Consider the following 16,743-nt stretch of genomic DNA (forward strand, 5'->3'; position numbering starts at 1 on the left):
AAATGTTTGTATGGACTCAAACAAGCACCTAGACAATGGTGATTATGCTTGTTGGGAATAATCGAGATAAATGTACATAATTTAAGAAATATTTCTAGACTTGTTTCAAAATAAAAGACCTAGGGTTCTTGTATTATTTATTGGGGTTAGAGGTTAGAAGGAATCAAGATGGCATTGATAACTCTATCATATAGAGTTATTTAGGCTTAATTTTGATAATAATTTAGCTTAGTTCCTGTAGTAATGCATAGAAATTAGTAGGTTTTATTTAGATATTTGAATTTAGTTAATTTATATGAGTCAATCTAATCCTAGTTAATTTTATGCTCAATTTGGTGTTAATATGGTTAAGATAGGTTGTTATTGATTTATTTTTACTTTTGTAGGTGTTTGATGATGAAAGAATTTCAATGGAAGAAGGAGAGAAATTTCAAGGTGTAGACCTCTAATGCACATATTTTTATATTTTAGAATTGACTTCTTTCTTCACCCAACTTAGCCTAACTTCAAAGCTTATAAAAACAACCTCTTAGAAGACTTTTGAAAGGAGATCGAAACACCAAATTGGCAGCTGAGAGTCAAGCCATAAAGTTATTTAAGCTAAGAGGAATTTGAAGGATTCAAAGAGATTTGGAGATCAAGAATACAATTCTTGGATTTTTCTATCCTTTTGTTATTTTCTTATTTTTCTTAGTTAGATTTGACTGTTTAAATTTTATTTAATGATAATATGTGACTTGATGGGGACCTAATTATTAATCTAAAATTATGATTGAATTCAATATGTAGTTTAAATTATTTATCTCTCTTTGGATTATGTTTGATAGATTTAGGTTGTTTATTTTATTCTGTTCTTAATGCTTCTAGTTGACTGGCCACCAATAAGATTGAATTGGAAACCTAGGTTAAACCTTGACTTAGGAGATTTAGGTAAACCTTGAATAGAATAGCATATGATCGAATACACTTAGTTGATTAGGTCGTTTGATTTGTATATAGGGTAGACATACATCTATAAGCTATACATAGCCAAAATTAGAGTACAAACTTAGTGAATCTTTCTTCAATATAATTCACATAGACATATAGTAAATTAATTGGGAAAGGTATTTTTATGAAAAACTCGATAGAGATTTGTAAATAATTTAGAACTCTAGGTTAGCAACTTAATTCATTAAATTGAGTTAAAAGCGAGAGACAATATTCAGATGAAGTATTGAGGGATATCATAATCTTAGGTCTGGCAATCACTAGAAGTTAATAAAGTAAATTTGGTAATAAATTTTAGATTAGTTTTAGTTTTAGTTATTAGTTTAATATTTTCAAGTCTTTCTTTTTAAGTTTAATTGTTTAGAATAATTAGGGTGTGTTAATTTTAATAGTTAACAATAAGGATTAATTCAATTTTCTATGGAATCGACACTCTATTCATTTCTATATTATCTTTGTGATATGTGCACTTGCGTGAATAGAAAATTAAACAGTAGGATTCTATATGAATCAACACAAATATGTAGGAGATATTATCAAAGAACACCAATTCCATAACAACACAATCTATCTAGTAAGATAAGGGACTTACCATAACAACACAATCTATCTAGTAAGATAGGGGACTTACTTGAGGATGTGACTACATATCGGAAACTTCTGAAGAGACTAATCTATTTAACAATGATTCGACTAGACATCTCTTATGTTGTATAAGTCTTAAGCCAATTCATACAGGCACCAAGAGCTCCTCATCTTGCTATAACAAAAAGATTGATCTGATATATTAAGAAATCTCCTGACCATGGCCTTTTTTGTTCCAATATGAACTTACTTTAGGTAAAGACCTACTGTGACTCAAAGTGGGCTACTTATTTGACTATTAAGTGCTTAGTTTCATGAATGCTTATTTTTCTAAGAGACACTGTCATTAGCTGGAAATTGAAAAAACAACAAACAGTATCTAGATCATTAGTTAAAGTTGAATATTATGCAATGGCAATGACAACTACAGAATTGGTTTGGGTACACAATGTTCTAAAAGATTTGTCTTTTTCTATTACAAAACATATTCCCTTATTTTGTGATTATAGGTCAACTACACACATTGCATCTACTTCAATCTTTTATGAATGAACTAAACACATCGAGCTTGATTGTCGTTTTATTAGAGAACGCATTCAACAAAAGCTCTTAGCTCTCAATTTTTTTTCCCTTACACAATCAACTTGCAAATTTGTTAACCAAGGGTCTCAGTTCTAAAACATTCAACTTGTAACTTAACTGTATAAGGGTTCACTCTCCACCAACTTGAGGGAGACATAAGGCGGATACCTACAATATCGATGGTAAGCTCAATGGAGCTCTAACCCGTCACTCACATTGGCATAAGGGAGGCTATTACGAAATATATGTATATCCTCAAATCAAGCAGCAGAATATGTTCATTATTCGAGCAATAATATTCTTCATATTTCAAGCAATAACATTTGGATATTCTTTATATTTCAAGCAATAGTATTTGACAAACTATTTACTTCTTTCTATATTTATTTTAACATTTTCTTAGGGAGTTTAATAGACATTTAGGAGTATTAGAATCTATAAAAATGGTATATATATGTCGTCATCTTGTTAATAAAAGTAGGGTTTTTTCTAATTCTAAAACCGATCCATTGATATTTTCTACAATAATATTATCAACTACTTACAAACATTACTTACCAAACATTCTGTCAGCAATTCTGTGGATAAAAAAAATTATCAATGGAATGTTTGGTCAGTAAAGTTGCTACCATTCCTATTTCTTTGGTGTCAATCCGTTACCAATCGAATATCAACTACTCATGTTTCATTGATAAATTCGACCAATACTCTATGGTTAAAATCCTCACCTCATTTAGTTGACATTCGGTCTACAATCTGTAAGTAACTACCAATGGATTTTTACCAACAGAAGTGGTTTGTTCGTAATGTCTTTTTTTTTTCTTTTGCAATGTAAACATATAGTGATCTCTTTACTTTATCAGTACCTATTTAACTTGATAAAACATTGATTAGTAATAAGTTAGGAATAATGCTTTGATGCAATAAAGATTTCATAATTATAACTCTTTATAATTACTTTTGCAAAGCATATAACATTCCATAGACTTTGTTTCATTTTTGTCAACATTAATGTTGTTATGAAAATAAAAAATGCTTCTTATTTAATGTAAATGCTTAAATTAAAAAATTGTATTCTTTTTACAACCAAGTGATTAAATTACATAACATACAACTACAACATTACAATGTTAGTTTTTTTAAAATTATATATGACACTTTACGATATATACCAAACGATACAATATTAGTTTTTTAAAATTTTAATCGATTCTTTATCATATATATCAAATGCTATAATATTATTTTTCTAGCAATCTCATCATTCTATTGAAATATTGAACGGGTAAGGTACCAAATATAGAAAGTTAGTTATAAAGAAGAATCAACTTAAAAATGAAAGAATTGCGCTATGAAAAGATCAACCGAATCCTATTTCAAAAGGAAATATAAACTTTTTCTAAAATAAGTCCAATATCTAAAGCTCAAACTCTAACACAACAAGACTCAATAAAAGGAAACAAATATTCAGAATCGGTTAAGAAACAAAGGGAAAAGAGAGGAAGGAGTGAAAAGATTAAAGAGTAAGGAAATGAGAAAAAATCACAAAAAGTTAAAATGAAAAAAAAGAGGGATAATAAAGAACGACATAGAAGGTCGAGATCTGTTACATAAAAGGACTAGATTCTGTTTAGATGGAGAAGTTCTCAATTTAGAGAGTGAAAGTTTTAAGATATAATATTCTTGTTGTTGAAATTCTTATACATTTATAAATTGGATAAATTTTAGTAATACTATTATTAACAAATATTCAAAATGATACTTTAAAAAATATAATAAACAACTATAATCATTTTTGTCAATTTGAAAATTTTCTAACATTCGTATATAGAAACTAATCGTGCAAAGTATTAAAAAAATTTAAAACATTTTTAAGTGATATTTCAGACTATCATCTTTCATCTTCTATATTCATTAAGATTAGCACGGGGTCAAATTTATTCACTAGATGGTACTTAGCAGCCTAATTGCGAGACAACAAGAATGACCATTGATTAACCTGTAGAAGTGCACGTGCAAGACACGAATAAAGCGGTGCGTTTTTGTTCTTTTCTAGCAGATAAATAAAGCGGTTTGTTTTTTAATTGTTTTAACTAAAGTACTAAAAAGTCAAAACTCTGACCAAAGGCCTACCATAGCGAGCGAGGGAAGACATAAGGAAACGAAAAGCAGCAGAAGCCGCCCAACGTCAGCGACCATGATACTCCACAACGCAGTGATCGTCACTATGGACTCCGAGAGCCGAGTCTTTCAAAACGGAGCCGTGTTCATCGACGAAGACAAAATCAAAGCCATTGGTCAATCTCCAGATGTTCTTCAGCAATTCTCCCCTCTCGCTGGCGAGATTCTCGACCTCCACGGCCAAATCTTGCTTCCTGGTAGTACCCCCACCCCCTTCCTTATTAGGAATCGAGAAGAACTTGATCGTTTTTCACTGTGTTTGCTAATTTAGGATTCATCAACACACACGTGCACACCTCGCAGCAGCTGGGCAGAGGAATAGCCGACGACGTGGATTTAATGACGTGGCTACACCATCGGATTTGGCCGTACGAGTCCACCATGACCGAAGAAGACTCTTACATCTCTACTTTACTTTGCGGAATCGAACTTATTCACTCTGGTGTAAGCGTTTTTCATAATTAGCTTTTCTTATCAACTTAATTTCATTCTCTTTTACTTTTCCTGCTGTACTACGGTTTTTATTTTTGGTGATAATTTTCGAAACAGGTCACGTGCTTTGCTGAGGCGGGAGGGCAGCACGTGAGCGGAATGGCGAGAGCGGTTGAGTTGCTGGGATTACGAGCCTGCTTAACAGAATCAATTATGGACTCTGGGGAGGGTCTACCGTCGTCTTGGGGGATGAGAACAACGGATGACTGTATTGAGGTTGGGTCTAATTTTGATTATTTCATTTGCATACCACTCAAAAATAATTTTATTGGTTCCAAACATCCCTATTCTATTGGATGAACAAAACTCTGGATTTGGCAGTCCCAAAAGATGCTCTATGAGAAGCACCATAATACAGCGGATGGTCGTATTAGGATATGGCTTGGGATTAGGCAAGTTATGAACTCAACTGATCGTTTACTGCTTGAAACCAGAGATGCCGCTAGAGAATTAAAAACCGGGATCCACATGGTACTGAAGCTCTTATCTCTGTTTCTTTTGTGCACATAATGTACAAACCTGATGGTCAATGATCTGTTTCTTTTTGTGCACTTATGGTACAATATTTCATTTTCATCCCCATTTGGACAACACTCAACAGTTTTATTCAATTTGTAGAAGCTTCTAATTTGAAATCAGATTAACCAGGCTAAACATGGTGCTTTGGAGGAAGGAGGAGTTTGATTTTTAAAGTACATTAGGCTGATCTTCCCACTGTTTAGCATGTTGCAGAGATACCCTATGAGAATCAAGTTGTGATAGATACTCGCAAAGTTGATCATGGGACAGTTACATTTTTGGACAAGATAGACTTCTTGCGAGACAACTTATTGGCAGCTCATACAGTTTGGGTGAATGATACCGAGGTCAGCTGCTGCCATACTTTTGTTTTCCGCTGCATTGAAGTACAATTCAATTGCATTGCATAATATTTTATCATTTTACAGCTTAAGTGCAGAATTGAAGTTCAATAAAGATGATTTATAATTAATAAGTACAACCTCTATCCACATATAGTTTTTCCCCTCTGTAGCTAGTTCTGGTCTTAAGTTTTCTTGTATTAATTATATTTTCTTCAGATTGGTTTTCTTTCAAGAGCTGGGGTCAAAGTATCTCACTGTCCTGCCTCTGCTATGCGAATGCTTGGATTTGCACGTATAAGGGAGATGCTCAATGCTGGCATCTCTGTCTCCTTGGGCACAGATGGGGCACCATCTAATAATAGAATGAGCATTGGTTGGTTTGACTTCTGATATCTGGATTCTCACTCACACATTTTCTGCATATTTGAAAAATACGATTGTGCATGATAGGTTGTGTGCTTTTGCATTTCCAGAATAAGGTTTTACTTTTCTAGAACCCTGAAAAATTACTTTAGGTTTGTGCACTTCATAGTGCAAAATGCGTTGGGTAGACATATTATTTGCTTGCAGAATTCGCAAAATTGTAAGATAAGGAGATCAAGGGTTAGCATTCTTGATCAATTATAATCAGCTTCTGAGAGTCTTCTTGTATTGCCTATAACTTAAAATGATTTTTGTACCATCTCAGTCCTGTCACCTGCAAGTTTGTTGATTACAACTTCTCTTAACAAGTCTGTGATTTCCTCCTTGCAGTTGATGAGATGTACCTAGCTTCTCTGATTAACAAAGGGCGGGAAGTGTATGCAATGGGAACAACTGATCCCACAGCCCTCCCTGCTGAAACAGTTCTCAAAATGATGACAATTAATGGTGCAAAATCAGTACTCTGGGACAATGAAATAGGGTCACTTGAGGTTGGGAAAAAGGTCAGACTACTTAATTAGTTTCTTGCTATTAACTCTTCATGATCATATGATAAACTTTTCTAAAATTCAAGGAATTCTCAGTTGTCAATGCTCTCATTCCTAATTTTATGCATCATCCCCACTATGACTTTCTCTTGTATAGTAATTCATAAATAAAATGAAACAAATCATACCGGTCCAGGATCATGGAATGCCATATAGAGACTGTAGAAGGAGGAGTACAAAATATTCTTACTAGATCATCTCGTGTAAATGCCTCATGAAAATTATTACCTAAATATGTAAACTAAATTTCATAAAGATACAATCCGCCCATGTATCTTATGAGTTAGTGCCAAATTGCATCCAAATGCCTAGTATTTGGAACCTTTTCACCTTTTAGAAATATAAGTCTCAATTTTCTTCACAATGTTTCAGAATATTCAGGCTGACTGCTCTTTGGGTTAATTATTTGGTAGGCTGACATGGTTGTTGTCAATCCTGTCTCATGGTGTATGGTTCCTGTTCATGACTGGTAAGTATAAAACCAATGTTGAGAAAAATAAAATCATATTATTTGTTGATTTCTGGTTGTAGTCCCCAGTGAAAAAGGAAAATGTCTTAAGCTTTAACATTGCTATCAGATGAAACAATTACTTAGGTCAATTATTTCTTTGTCAGGTTCTTGTTTTTTTCTTTTCCAATTAAAGACTAGCCTCTGAACTAATTTCTGTTGATGAATTATTTTGTCTTTAATATTTGCAGTATTTCAAACCTTGTATATTGCATGCGAACTGAGAATGTTGTCTCTGTAATATGCAATGGTCAGTGGATTATGAAAGATAAGAAGATTTTAAATGTAGATGAGGTATTATATCTTCTGCTGTTTTCCTCTATTTTCTACTCTGTGTTATTGGTTAGTTTATCTAGATATACAACATACATCTGATGCTAAGCCTCTGAGTCATTTGAATCCGTTCTTTTAAAACATCTGGTTACTTATGCATATGTTAGGAAGTGGATAACAATGGCTTTGTTGTGTCTGACTTCAATTACATTTCTCATGCTTGGCATTCAAACCTTAAAAAGTTTAGTTAATGCAGTCACTGAAGTAGGGTAAAGGATCAAATTTTACAAAAATTTGCAAATAAATCTTCTTGCTGAAATTATTATTTGAAGTGCAATGTATCACATTCATCTTCCTAACATGAATGCAAATTTGGACTGATCAGGAGGAAGTTATATCATTAGCAATACAAGCTTCAAGCAAACTCTTGAGAAGAGCAGGCATCAAAATACCGAGCAGAATGAACGTCCTCTGATTGTTGGATTAGCAAGCCCCAGCAATGTGATGTGGAACGTAAAAGTATACTCTGATGAAACGCCATTCACCTCATGTTTCTTGGATGATCATTCCACAAAGAGGTGATCATGTCTCTGTTGTCTATAAATGCTACTGCTTAGATAGTAGCCTTCTCTGTTGGTAATATCGGTCTTCTGCATGTTGTGCTATCTGCTGCTAAGCTGGTGGACTTGATGCTCGTTCTATGGGTTCCTGAAACAAATTATGCCAACAATTTAAGGATTGAAATAAGAAACCAAGCAATTGATATCAGATTGTGTGTGTTAGCTATGTGTGAAATATGAAGAATTACTTTTATCATTAACAGGACAAGCAGTTTTCTTCTTTGGTGCATGCAATCCCTGCCCCATAGAAAGGTACCTTAGGTTGTGGCACATTGAGTAACGACTCCTTATGATTTTGGAGAGAATATTGTGAGCTGTTTGCAGAAGCTAACCGGTGAATAATCTAAAAACCAATCCAAAATCATGTAGTAGAAGATTAAATAATTAAATGTTTAGATGGAATAGCAATTAAACATATGTATCAATGGTGTTCAAGAGAGTGAGGGAAATGAAATCCATTCTTTCTCTGATTGTTCCACAAACTGAGGTATATACAGGAAAGAACATGGAATTTTTGTACAGACCTATAGCTGGCATGCTAGTGTTTACAATAGAGACAAAAACATTCTATTCACTTAGCAGAAAAGGGAGAAGATGATGTACACAGTATTAGATGTCTTAATATACTATATGTTGAGCACATGTCTCCTCTGTTTTATTAATCCCATATATGCCTCTACTTACTTTGGTCTTCTTAATACTCCCTCTCAAGATGAGTACGTTCAAAGCACTCATCTTGCCCAATAAAAATTGGAACTGCTTTAGTTCTAATGCCCTAGTGAAGATATCAGCTACTTGCATGTTTGTCTTGATATATTTGGGCACAATAACTCCAGCTAATACTTTTTCCCTAATGAAGTGGCAATCAATCTCTATGTGTTTTGTTCTTTAATGGAAGATGGGATTTTTACAAATATAAAGTGCCGATTGATTGTCGTAGAAAAGTTCCAAACCTTTGTTCTTTATGCCAAAATCACTCAACAAGTGTAATAGCCATATTACCTCGCAGAGGTGTGTAACACCTCATACCCTAGTAACATGTTTGAGACAGACCTTCAGGGTGATGAGAAGGTTGAATGAGATTTGATGAGATGCCTTGAAGTATCGGAAGGTGAAATGAGTATTTTTGAACAAAATTAAATAATATTATCTTGATTGATTGTTGTCAAATTTTGATTATGAATGAGATGAGCATGATTGGTACATGTAGGAGAGTGAAAAATGTGCATATGAGATGCTTTGTAATGCATGCACATTAAATAAGCTTGATTGAGTATAACAATATTATATATTTTTTTGTTGTTGTATTGTGGTACTTGTGAACACATGTTAGTAAGTTATGAATTAAAATAAAATTAATTGAATGATAGATGGGATATTTTACCCATGTGGGACAAAGATGACCATGCAAGATTAATGGTAAGGAAAATCATGGTTTTGGTAAAGAAAGCACATGGTTTCAAGAGAAACGAAAAGCAAAATGATGTGAAAAGAAATATTGCATGAATTTTCATTGGGTGGAAGTGACGGCAAAGAAAACGAAAGAAAAGATGTAATCATGATTATGGCTTTTAATTTGGAAGAAAGATGCAATCATGGCATTTGGATTTAAAGAGAAAGAAAATATATTAAATAATTATGCGATTAATGGGAAACTTTAGGCAATGTGGTTATGCAAAGTGAAAGGGATATAAAATGTAGTTTCAAGGCTTTTGCCTTGTATTGTTCGGCCATTAGAATGAAAAAGGGAGAGCTTGAGCATTTTGGAAGCTCCCAACTAATACGAAGAAAGAAAAGGGAAAACCAAGCCAAGGCTCGGTTTGGTGAAAAATAAAGGAAACCCAAGAGCTCCCTTACTCATCTCTTGTGATCTCTTCATTTTTCTCTCCCTAAGGACCACATTTTCTCAAGGAACTTGAGAATGGTTAAAGAAGCAAGGAGAACTTGATTTTCTAAGTTTGAGTTATGTGAAGGTAAGAAAAGAGTTTAGCTTCTACGTAAAATCTTTGTGGTGTGATTTGTGTCCAAGAATTAGGCATTCTTGTTGTAATCTTTTCATCTAAAATGAGTGGTGCATTTGTTTGAATATCGTGATTAATGCATGTAATGCATAACACATGTAAATGTGCTGCCATGGAACATGATTGGATGATACGGTTGCTTAGATGGATTATGCCTAGGGCTATGAGTGAATTGTGCTATACTTGATGAATTGCACTATTTGATATTGAACAAACCGCATAATGGTGATTGTGCTTGGTTGTTTATGTGTTGAGACTTAGGCTTTATTGACTCTATTGCTTTGTTGGTTTTTAATTCTGTGAGCATGAATGCTTGTGTTATAGTTGTATTCTAGCAAGAATGCTTTTGTACTTTGGTAGCCTATCGTGCGCCAATACGTTTTCTTGATGTCAATGAGCTGAATGTGGTGAAAAGAACTCTCAAAGTATTATTTGCACTACAGTGCTTTGATTCCATTCGATGATTTTAATTTTGGATGATAACTAGGATATGCCATCAATGGTTTTGACACTAGTCGTAACTCTGTGATACCATTCGAGGAGTGTATTCTGAGCAATGATAAATGTGGAAGATATGATCAGTATGTAAGGTTACGGAATTATGCCTAATGGAAGGTAAATCGCCAAATGGGCAACTATGAGCCTCGATGAGTATTCAATGGATAGTTACATATATACGTAATTGTAATTGCATATTCCATTATGCTTGCTGGATTGTTGCCCACAAACTTAGTTAATGAAAACTCACCTCAATGTTTGTTTCCATGTGTAAATAAGTAGCTTGTGGGGGTTTCCATGTAGGAAGCAAATGACTATCATCAATCCGATAGATTGACACTTCTAGCATCTCTAGCCTTTGATCATACTATGGTGCCTTGTTGCACCTTTGCGACGTGGCCATAAGTAATTCAAGGCTGCAGCCTTCGTTTTTAAACATTGCCTTGTACAGAAACTACAACAGTCTAGCTACTTCTAATGTGATTTTTTCCTTGATTTTTTCTGAATTAGGAAAAATGGTAAAAATGAAAATTGTAGCCCTATCCCTTAGCTTTCCAGTGTGGCTTAAGAATCACATCAATTAGACTACTATAGTTCAAGTTATACTCGAAACACTACAGCATGTACAAATAAAGCCATCATCATACTTGCACGGTTTTTCATCCAATAAATCTCTCATCAAATTTCCTACAAGAACAATGAAATAAGTCAACAATAACTATACTTAAAGTAATTAAATTAAAAATAACATAAAATTGAATTAAAATAACTTAAATTAATCTAATCAACATGTAATTAAACTTAACTAAGAAAAACACCTAAAATACTAAAATCTGAACCTAAAATCTTCAAGACCTAGTTATTTAAGTTTTAAAATATTTTAAAATAACTCTATATAATAGAGTTATTACACCTTTATACTTAAGATTTTACTAGTTCACGAGCAAAACATAAACTACAATGCAGTAACATAAATAAAGAAACTAATTTAACTAGATATAAATTGCAACAACTTAACAATCACCTTCAATATCCTCATAAGTTAATCCATATTCTCAACTATAAGCAACACATAAATATTATACAAGTTTATATTTTAATTCAAATGCAAGCTCATCGTCAAGTGGATTTTCGTTTGTGTGTGTAATCTTTTCACCAAAAATATTATACAATCTAGATAAGTTTATACATATCCAAAATTCAAAATAATTTTGGAATTTTATAAGTTTGTTTTTTATCTGTCTCTCCACTAATATAGACTAATATTGTGTCAATGATCAATAGAACTTTATCAATCTTGTAATGTATGGCTAGGGTCAAGGTAGGATATGGAATAATATGTAGCTCAAATCACCCTAAGTACATAGTCATTCTAGGACATATAAAGAGCTTTATTTTCTTTCACTAGATACACTCTTTTTCATTAAAATTTTCTTTTGTTCAACTCTTTATTCTTTTTCTTCCCATTTTATTTTTCTTTTTCTCAATATCATACCTCCAAACTTATTTCTTTTATTGTGTAGTGAGATGAATACATACTTTTGAGCCTTTAAAATCACTTTTTATCTTTACTACCTTTTTCACAATCTAGCTCATTACACTCTTAGATTAACTTATGCACTTAGGAATGAGGGATGCAAAAATTAAAATCATTTATGTAGGGGTCTAGGTTACTAATTAAGTGTTTAAATAAAGAAAAGATTATATTCGACTCAAAGGGGAATTCTAAAGATATATGGTAAGGTTGGCTTAAAAGGCTCAAATGGTCAAAAAATGGCCTAAATCATCTCCTTGACTACATAGAGCTTGGGATTTCGCCTATGAAAAGAATCAAACAAATTCTAGAACTCAAGACATAATTCAAAAATTCAAAATCGCATAAACCTTTTCTAGATATGTATAATGAATCTAAACAAAAGATGTAGTGCTTAAATTATAGAAATCACATCCAGACAATGAAGCTTAGCATAAGAATTTACATAATACTCAAACAATATTCACATGTTTCAAAGAATTAAAATAAGAATATAAGTAAGCTTTCATCATCGGATAGGTAAATTGAAAGAAATTGGCACAATTAAATCTAGCTCAAGTTTCTAAAACATGCAACAAATTAAATGATAAATAACTTAATTAAACTTAAGAGCTAAAACCATAAATGCACAATAAAGAAACTAAAGCTAAAAAAATTGAAAATTCACTCCAGACTTAAAATTAACATTGTCCTTAATGTTTTTGAATTATGTCTTGATTCTCATTGTATCCAAAGTTGTTGGGAAGATCTATTAAGGTGACAAAAATCTAAACAAGAAAAAGAACAAAAATAAATTAATTGGAAAATCTAAAAAAAAAACTTCAAATAAAAAGAATAAAAGTTTCAAAGACATAGGTTGCTTGCCAAGAAGTGCTTCTTTATAGTCACTAGCGTGACTATGGGACCTCTTTTTTCACTTCTTTATCCACAGAGTAATGCTTAAGACTTTATTTATTAACCTTGAATGCTCCAGTAAGCATCCTAAAATCTCAATAAGGCAATAAGACAAAACCTTTACAACTTTAAAGTTTTTCCACTAATATTGTTGAATTTGCCATGGAAAAAGATAGAGGCATGAACTAGAGAGTACTACTTGCTGACCAACCTCAAAATAAAGACAATTGGGAGGTGGTGGAAGATGCTTCTCATGCGATTATTTGGTTTTAATATGTGGAAATGATGGCTTTAACTCAAAGGTTGGTGCATGCTCATTTATAAATGGAGAAATAGGCTTACCTTCACCTGTATCAACTAAATCCACTATATATCAATTGTCTATAGAGGAAGGATGCTTAATTGCATTGCAAGTATTGAATTTGACTACCGCCTCTCCAACTTTGAAAATTATCTTGCTTTTTTTTCATTAATAATTGCACTTACAGTAGCCAACAATGATTGTCCCAAGATTTGAGAAATTTCCACATCCTCTTCTATCTCAAGCATAATGAAATCCACCAGAATGTAGAGAAGCCCAACTTTAACCGACACATCTTTTACAATCCCAGTAGGGTACCTAATTTTTCTATCTACTAACTATAAGGCAACTGTAGTAGGTTGAATCTCTTTAAATTCAAGTTTCCTAGCAATAGACAAAGGTATTATTGAAACACTAGCTCCTAAATCACACGAAGCTTTAGAAATTTTAAAACTACCAATAATGCAAGGAATAGAAAAATCCCTTGGACCCTTAAGCTTTGGTGGAAGCTTATTTTGGATCAAAGCACTACATTTTTCAATAAATGCAACTATCTCAAACTCTTCTAATTTCCTTTTCTTAGTTAGGATGTCTTTTAAAACCTTCACATAGCTTCAACAAAAGGAATGTTGATGTGAAGGTTCTTAAATATTTCTCAGAACTTCTAGAATCAACGATCAAGTTTTTTTTTCAAAGCCACTGAGGAAAAAGTGGTGGTGGGTTTGCCTTTATATCCTTCACTTAAATTGGCTTTCAGCATTCTCAACCACTATCTCATTCTCAATTGACTTATCTTGATGTTCAATCTACTTATTACTAATTCCAATGGTGTTTCCATTCCTAAGACTAATAGCATTACATTGATCCTTACCTTCCTTCCTCGGATTAACTTCAGTGTCACTAGGTAAGTCACCTTGAGGCTTATTGTTGATAGTGTTGGCAAGTTGTCCAACTTGAGTCTCAAGATTTTTCAATGAGGCTGCTTGATTATGAATGAAGGAGTCGATCTTGGCTATGTAATGCATAAGTAACTCCTCCATAAATGGTTTCTTTTCTAGCATTGGAGGTTTTGCTTAAAGTTGAAATCTGAGAGGGAAATTAGGCCTTAAAATTGATGAAGAATCTTGATTGTTGCTCTAAGAAAAATTTGGATAATTCCTCCACTTGGGATTAAAGGTGCTGGAATATAGGTTATTTTGTTGCCTATTCTCTACAAATTGAATTGTCTTCATACTACTTGGATAGTGATTACTAGCATGCCCATCTCCACAATACTCATAAACTACAAAAAGACTTTAAATTGAGTAGCACTAAAAAATCAAATTTTTTAGGTAGAGTTGTTGCATGTGTTATTAATGTCAAAATGGCATCCATCTCATGAATTCTAGCTACTCTCCTATACATTGATCGCTTTGATGGCCATTGGTAATTGTTTGATGCCATCTCATCCAATAGGTCATATGCCTCATCAATTGACTTTGACGTGAGAGCTTTTGTTGCAATGGCATCAACAGTGATTCGTCCTTGACCACTCAATCCATTGTAGAACATTTGCACTTGAAGCCATTTTGAAAGACCATGATGAAGGCAACACCTAAGTAAATTCTTCTATCTTTCCTAGGTCTCGTACAATGATTTAATATCTAACTGCATGAAGATGCGACATCATTTCTCATCTTCATTGTCTTGTTCGGAGAAAAGAATTTGGCGAAGAATTTTTAAGTAAGGTCATCCTAAGTTGTAATAGAGCCAATAGGAAACGAGTTCAGCCATGCCTTAGCTTTGTCCCTCAATGAAAAGGGGAAAAGTCTCAAACTGATTACATCATCTGTGACTTCGTTGTGCTTAAAGGTGTCACGTATCTCTAAAATGTTCAAGACGTGGCATTTGGATCATCATTTGGAAGTCTCCAAACTATACAGAAGTCTGGATCACAGTAATGATGGCCAGCTTAATCTCGAAATTGTTGACTTGAATTGTCGACCTTTGAATGCTCGAGGGCAACCCTTGTACCAATGGAACAACATAATCTTTTAAGCAATGATTTTCTTACACTACTTACTCTTTGATTTGCTGCTCATCATGTTAATCAGCCATTAAATCAGTTTGAGAAAAACTTTGTTGATTTTCTCATCGAAGTTTTCGAAATTTTCTCTCAAACTTTAGATCACAAGATATAATCTCCATGCTTTTTCTTTACTCATACAACGACAAATCGAACCAGAAAAACAAAAAAAGAAAAACTCAAATTAAGACTAATCTATTGAATTTTAATTTTAGCAAAATAAATAGGAAACACAAATCCCGAGCAACAGCGTCAAAAACTTGTTGTAGATTTAGTACTTGCAAGTAAATATATCAAACAAGTAATATAGACAGTAAGTCCAAAACCATATCCTACAAAGAGTTGCTCCTAATTGTTCATTAAGTACTAAAATTATGACAGATCAATCTTATTCAAGTAACTTGATTTTGTAAACACTTAATCAAAACTAAGTTTAATCAGAAAACTAAACTAATTAATGAAAACTTAAAATCCACTAAAGAAAAGTAATAGATTAAAACTTAAGATTATAGGTTTATTCAACATTTCATTTCACATCTGTTTCTCTCAATATTTACATTCATGGGTAGTTTTGCTAAACTAGAATCCAAACCTATGCACAAGTCTTCATTAAGATACTTGCATAAACACCTAACTTAATTAAGTTACTATATATGTATAGTAATCTATTAAATAAGGTTCATTAAGCTAGTGTTCTAATTTGGCTATGTATAACATTTATGCATATATCTAACATGACTTCGAATTGGATCACTTAAGTGATGTAAACATACACTATTGAAACCTTAATCTAATCTAAAATCACACTGTCGAGATTCATTCAAATTCATAAATCATTCAATTATTGGCTAGACAACGAAAACCATTATGAACATATTTGAATAAACAAAATTGTATCCATTCATAGTAAATAAAAAAGAAATAAATATTCAAACTACATGTTGAAATCCACCATAATCCTAGAAAGATAGTTTAGCTCATAATATCTAATAAAAACATTGTCCAAAGAAAATTAACCATTAATCTAAATCAAAGAAATTAAGAGAAAAACAAAAGTAAAGAGAAAAACTAATAATTGAAGCTTTTTTATCTCAATTCTCTCTCAAATTCTTTTGCTCTCTTGCTTTGTTTTTTGCTCTTTTTCTCCAGAATAGTTGCTTACTATGTTTTTCTTTGAAACCTTTAAAAAAGGCCTCTCAAATAAGCTTCAAAAATCTTTAATTTCCAAAATCTTGGCATGATTTTATTTATGGAAGTACATCAAGCGTTGTGGCCCCACTCTCCTTGATGTCGCGACGCCATGCTCACGGGTTCAGTATGATGCACCTTGGCCTTGTGGCACCACCGCACCACTCTCTTTAATGC

At 32.9% G+C, this 16,743-nt stretch overlaps 1 protein-coding gene across 3 annotated transcripts; it reads left to right on the top strand.

Moving 5' to 3' along the window:
- Positions 1–4,248: 4,248 nt before the first annotated feature.
- Positions 4,249–8,273, top strand: LOC110425204 (uncharacterized). Of its 3 annotated transcripts, none has more exons than XM_021440040.2 (10): positions 4,250–4,535; positions 4,610–4,782; positions 4,888–5,046; positions 5,152–5,301; positions 5,553–5,696; positions 5,910–6,066; positions 6,447–6,619; positions 7,078–7,133; positions 7,364–7,466; positions 7,831–8,273. In XM_021440040.2, exons 1-10 carry the CDS (start codon positions 4,355–4,357, stop codon positions 7,918–7,920), a joined length of 1,386 nt encoding a protein of 461 aa, XP_021295715.1. In that variant the 5' UTR covers positions 4,250–4,354; the 3' UTR covers positions 7,921–8,273. The 3 variants fall into 3 exon arrangements, with proteins under 3 accessions (XP_021295732.1, XP_021295715.1, XP_021295724.1); XM_021440049.2 differs by having other exon boundaries at positions 4,326–4,535; positions 4,642–4,782; XM_021440057.2 differs by lacking the exon at positions 7,364–7,466 and having other exon boundaries at positions 4,249–4,535.
- The last annotated feature ends 8,470 nt before the right edge of the window (positions 8,274–16,743 follow it).

The sequence above is a fragment of the Theobroma umbraticum genome, unplaced genomic scaffold (assembly GCF_002168275.2).
Source record: "Theobroma umbraticum cultivar Fairchild unplaced genomic scaffold, ASM216827v3 scaffold_30.0, whole genome shotgun sequence".
In the NCBI taxonomy this organism is placed as follows: Eukaryota; Viridiplantae; Streptophyta; class Magnoliopsida; order Malvales; family Malvaceae; genus Theobroma; species Theobroma umbraticum.